Source organism: Neophocaena asiaeorientalis, unplaced genomic scaffold (genome assembly GCF_003031525.2).
Source record: "Neophocaena asiaeorientalis asiaeorientalis breed wild unplaced genomic scaffold, Neophocaena_asiaeorientalis_V1.1 scaffold602, whole genome shotgun sequence".
Taxonomy (NCBI): domain Eukaryota; kingdom Metazoa; phylum Chordata; class Mammalia; order Artiodactyla; family Phocoenidae; genus Neophocaena; species Neophocaena asiaeorientalis.
The window spans coordinates 116,690-120,868 of NW_020174883.1; the positions used below are offsets into that span (position 1 = coordinate 116,690).

Consider the following 4,179-nt stretch of genomic DNA (forward strand, 5'->3'; position numbering starts at 1 on the left):
ACAGTGACAACACACTGTTTGAAAAGCATGCACAACTGTAACAGTGTGATAGAAATAGACTCTGACCCAGTAAAGGAAGCATCTAATTCTAGCTGGGAGAGATGAAGTGGGTTCCCTTACAAAAGACAATGCTCAAGATAAGTCTCAAAAGATGGGTAGGGTCCTGCTTGGCAGACAAAAGAGGGAAATTTATTCCAGGCTGAGAGACCAAATGCCTGCAAAAATCAAAGCACTCAGACTGGAAAATCCATATTCGAGTGAATAAGAATTTGTTTAGCAAGTCTCAATATTCTAGAAATAAAGGAGCCAAAAGTTTTTATAACTGTTAGAGGTAGTTTAGGGAGAAAATGTTATCTTTATTTAAATAGAAGTTTTATGGAACATTCAAGTTCTCATCACGATATGGCAGGAATGCTTACTTCACATATGTGAATTCATCTAAGCATGTTTGGCATTTTATACCCTGACTATAAGATCTCCAAACTAAAAATACAGATAAATTAAGAGGACTCAAGAGGAAAATGAGAATAAACAGATTGATACTGGAATGCCAACAGAAATTAGCAATTGAATTTGTCCTTATCATTTAGCCATTTGCCCTCTGTTAAGTCTGCAAGTTTCTTGATGGCAAGGACTGTGGGTTTTTTTTTTTTAAGAGGGTATTAAATTGCTTATTTATTACACACGATAATGGATGATACACAAGCTTCATTCCCATCTATATCTGGTACCATAATCCAATTTAGATATATTGCATAGGATGTGCCAACAATCATATATTAATAATCAAAAAACTCCATGACTTGGCTTGGGTGACCCTTTTCACGGTGAACTCCAGGTCACAACACAGTAACTGTCAGTTCAACTACACCAAGGTTTCAGAAGACAGTAGCTTCTCCACCAAAGCAGGTTGTAAATAAATTTTGAATGGAACCTGGCATCACCCTGAAGGAATACTAACTTCACACTGTTGGGGTAGTTTACCAAAATGGCTTCAGAGTAGACTAACTTTACACAGCACATTTTTTAAAAAGACACATTTATTCAGCGTCACGATCAGACTATTACATTTAGCAATCAACAGCATGGGTGCAGAAAAAAAAATCTACATTAAAACCCTTTGTTGGAATGCTTTACACTTTCCACAGAACAGAAACAAATAACCTGTTATACAATTAGTCACAAATACAGTCCTCAAGGTTTTTTTGCCCATACACGTGAGTATTGTCTAAAACATGTCTTCTTTGTAGCAGCTAGGCCCTGCCACCACTGTGCTTGGCTGAGTTCACAAATCTGTTGTAACCTGTAGCTTCCCTGTCACTTCTCTGGCTATCTTCTCCCGCTAAGCTCTGTTTCCTGGCAGTAATCAAAACCTTCTGCCACTGCCATAGCTACTGCTGCTACTGGAACCACCACAGCCACCTTGGTTTCGGGGTTTGGCAAAGTATTGGCCTCCACCGCCATAGGGGCCAGAATTTCTGCCTCCAAAGCTTCCTCCTTTCATGGGTCCAAAATTTGAAGATTGATTGTTGTAACTGCCAGAATCATCGTAGCTTCCACCACCTCCAAAATTGCTTCCGTCATTACCAAATCCATTATAGCCATCCCCACTGCCACCATATCTACCACCACTGCGGCTACCACCAAAGCCACCTCGACCACTAAAGTTTCTTCCACGACCAAAGCTGCCATTCCCACCAAAACCACCTCCACGACCACCACCAAAGTTTCCAGAACCACTTTGACCTCTGTGGCTGGATGAGGCACTAGCCATCTCTTGCTTAGATAGGGCTTTCCTTACTTCACAGTTGTGGCTATTCACAGTGTGGTATTTCTGAATGACAATCTTGTCTACAGAGTCATGGTCATCAAAGGTTACAAAAGCAAAGCCTCTCTTTTTGCCACTGCCTCGATCAGTCATGATTTCAATCACTTCAATTTTCCCCCCACACTGTTCAAAATAATCTCTTAGATGATGTTCTTCAGTGTCTTGTTTAACCGTAGGTTCACCACCACACAATCTGCCGGTAATTCCAGCTTTTTTAGGTGATTTCATCATTTGAAAGGACTGTGTTTTACATTTATCTCAGTATTCCTCCAGTCATATAATGCAATGCTTATACACTGGATGCACAGTAAACACTTTAAGAATCAAACCTTTAACGTGTGCAGTAGACCGTCATATAGTAATCATGATCAGAGGTGATTTTCTCTGGCACATAAAAACAGGCTAATGGTCTGAATGGAATCTCTCAACTCTTAAACTTGACACGACTATATATTACAATCCTTTTTCTTAATTTCACTAATTGAAATTGAGTGTACAATGAAGTTGTGAAACAGACAAAACATGGGAATTATAAGGGAGATACTATATATTCAGCAATTTATTTTATATCCAGTTTCTTTGTAAATTTTATAATTTACCATGTTAAGTAAGCACTGGGCTAGCACCACCACCACCTCTTCTAAGACTGTGAATTATGTTTCCCAGAATCTCCTTCCCTGTAGTGTTTTGGCTTAGAGTTTATCAGTGAGAGGAACTTCCAGGAGATCTGCAAAGTTAAAATAAAGAAGAAGGACAGGAAATCCATAGTAGCTTTTCCCACCCACTTTGCCACAGAAGACTGAAACAATTGGTAACATCATATCAGAGAATCTCAAGAATTACAGCAGCTTCCTGGTGAGATGGAGAGAAACATCTAGTTTGGCATTTACACCTGAGATCTTTGGTATCAACTTTACTAATTTCAGGAGCAGCTTCTCTGACCACTACTTCCCCAGCATTTCCACAAGTCATTAACCCCCATTATATATGTTAAACTCCTACATACATAGTACATACATAGTATGGCTTCTGTTTCCTGATTGAACATTGTCTATTAGAGTATTTATGTATACTTTATCTAATATTTCCAGCAGCCCTATAGGGTAGGTGCTTTTTAAATGAGCTAAGTGAAGTTACTGGACTCTTCCACTATTCCAAAGATTTTTTTCTCAACCAGTGAGTTGCAAACTGTCGAATTCAAATAAGTCTGACTTCACTCTTTGCTCTTAACCCCTGTACCATGTAGTCACATGTGGCACTGAGCTTTAAAACTTTCTCTGTGAGAAAGATTCCAAAGAGCACTTAGAAACAAGCCTAACTACCCAAATAAAAGTATTTTATATTCAAGAATCAACCTTTTTTGAGGATAGTCTTCTCTAATACTCACTCATATCCAGACTGAGAATGGTCTTGTTTTACCAACATATGGCTTAAATATCTTTAGCTTCCTAATAAAAACAGCACACACACAGACACAGACACACACACTCACACACACACTTCCTTGTAAAGAAAAATGAAGCAATCAAAAAAGAAATACACACTCCCACCTCCACATCTGTATCCATATCCTCTTTCTGCACTTTAGTAGGGACATCTATCCAAAGCCAAGTCTTCCACTTGCCCATTAGTGCTCATCCTGTCTCACTTACTTAAGATAATTTGCAAGTATTTTTTCCAATTCTGTGGGTTGTCATTTTACTCTCTTGATGGAATGCTTTGAAGCATAAAAACTTTAAATTTTGATTGAATCCAACTTGTTTTTTCTTCTGTTACTCATGCTTTTTGGTATCACTTGTATGAATCTTTTGCCAAATTCAGATCATGAATATTTACTCCTATGCTTTCTTCCAAGAGGTTTATAGTTTTTGCTCTTACATTTAGGTCTTTGATCCCTTCTTATTTAATTTTTGTTTGTAGTCTTAGATAAGGGTTCATTCTTTTGCCTGTGGCTGTCCAATTGTCCTAGCAAAATTTGAGATTTTGTTATATGTGTACTAATTTGGAATTTTTATATCTTCCTATTGAACTAAAGTACTACTTGTATAGTTTCCCTCTCTATCCTTAATGATGCTTTTTGTTATCACAGACTATATGGTTTGATGCAAATGGTGACTCACACTTTATTAAAGATTTTATATTTATCTGGAAAATCTTTTTTCGTCCTTTTAATTTCAACCTTTCTGTATCCTTATATTTTAGTCATGTCCTTTTTTTTTTTTTTTTTTTTTTTTTTTTTGACCCAGCCGCTCCGCGGCATGTGGGATTTTGCCAGACCAGGGCACGAACCTGTGTCCCCTGCATCGGCAGGCGGACTCTCAACTACTGCGCCACCAGTCATGTCCTTTTTA

At 38.1% G+C, this 4,179-nt stretch overlaps 1 protein-coding gene and 1 non-coding gene across 2 annotated transcripts; both read right to left on the reverse strand.

Moving 5' to 3' along the window:
- Positions 1-1,366: 1,366 nt before the first annotated feature.
- On the reverse strand, positions 1,367-2,056 carry LOC112410027 (heterogeneous nuclear ribonucleoprotein A1-like). The gene has a single exon (XM_024760427.1). It carries the CDS (start codon positions 2,054-2,056, stop codon positions 1,367-1,369), a length of 690 nt encoding a protein of 229 aa, XP_024616195.1.
- On the reverse strand, positions 1,981-2,061 carry LOC112410029 (small nucleolar RNA SNORD65). The gene has a single exon (XR_003005307.1). It is a non-coding gene; the product is annotated as a small nucleolar RNA SNORD65 (small nucleolar RNA).
- Between the last annotated feature and the right edge of the window lie 2,118 nt (positions 2,062-4,179).

Excerpts from the sequence above, each read along its gene's own strand:
- LOC112410027 (XM_024760427.1), bottom strand. The coding sequence starts at position 2,056 with ATGAAATCACCTAAAAAAGCTGGAATTACCGGCAGATTGTGTGGTGGT.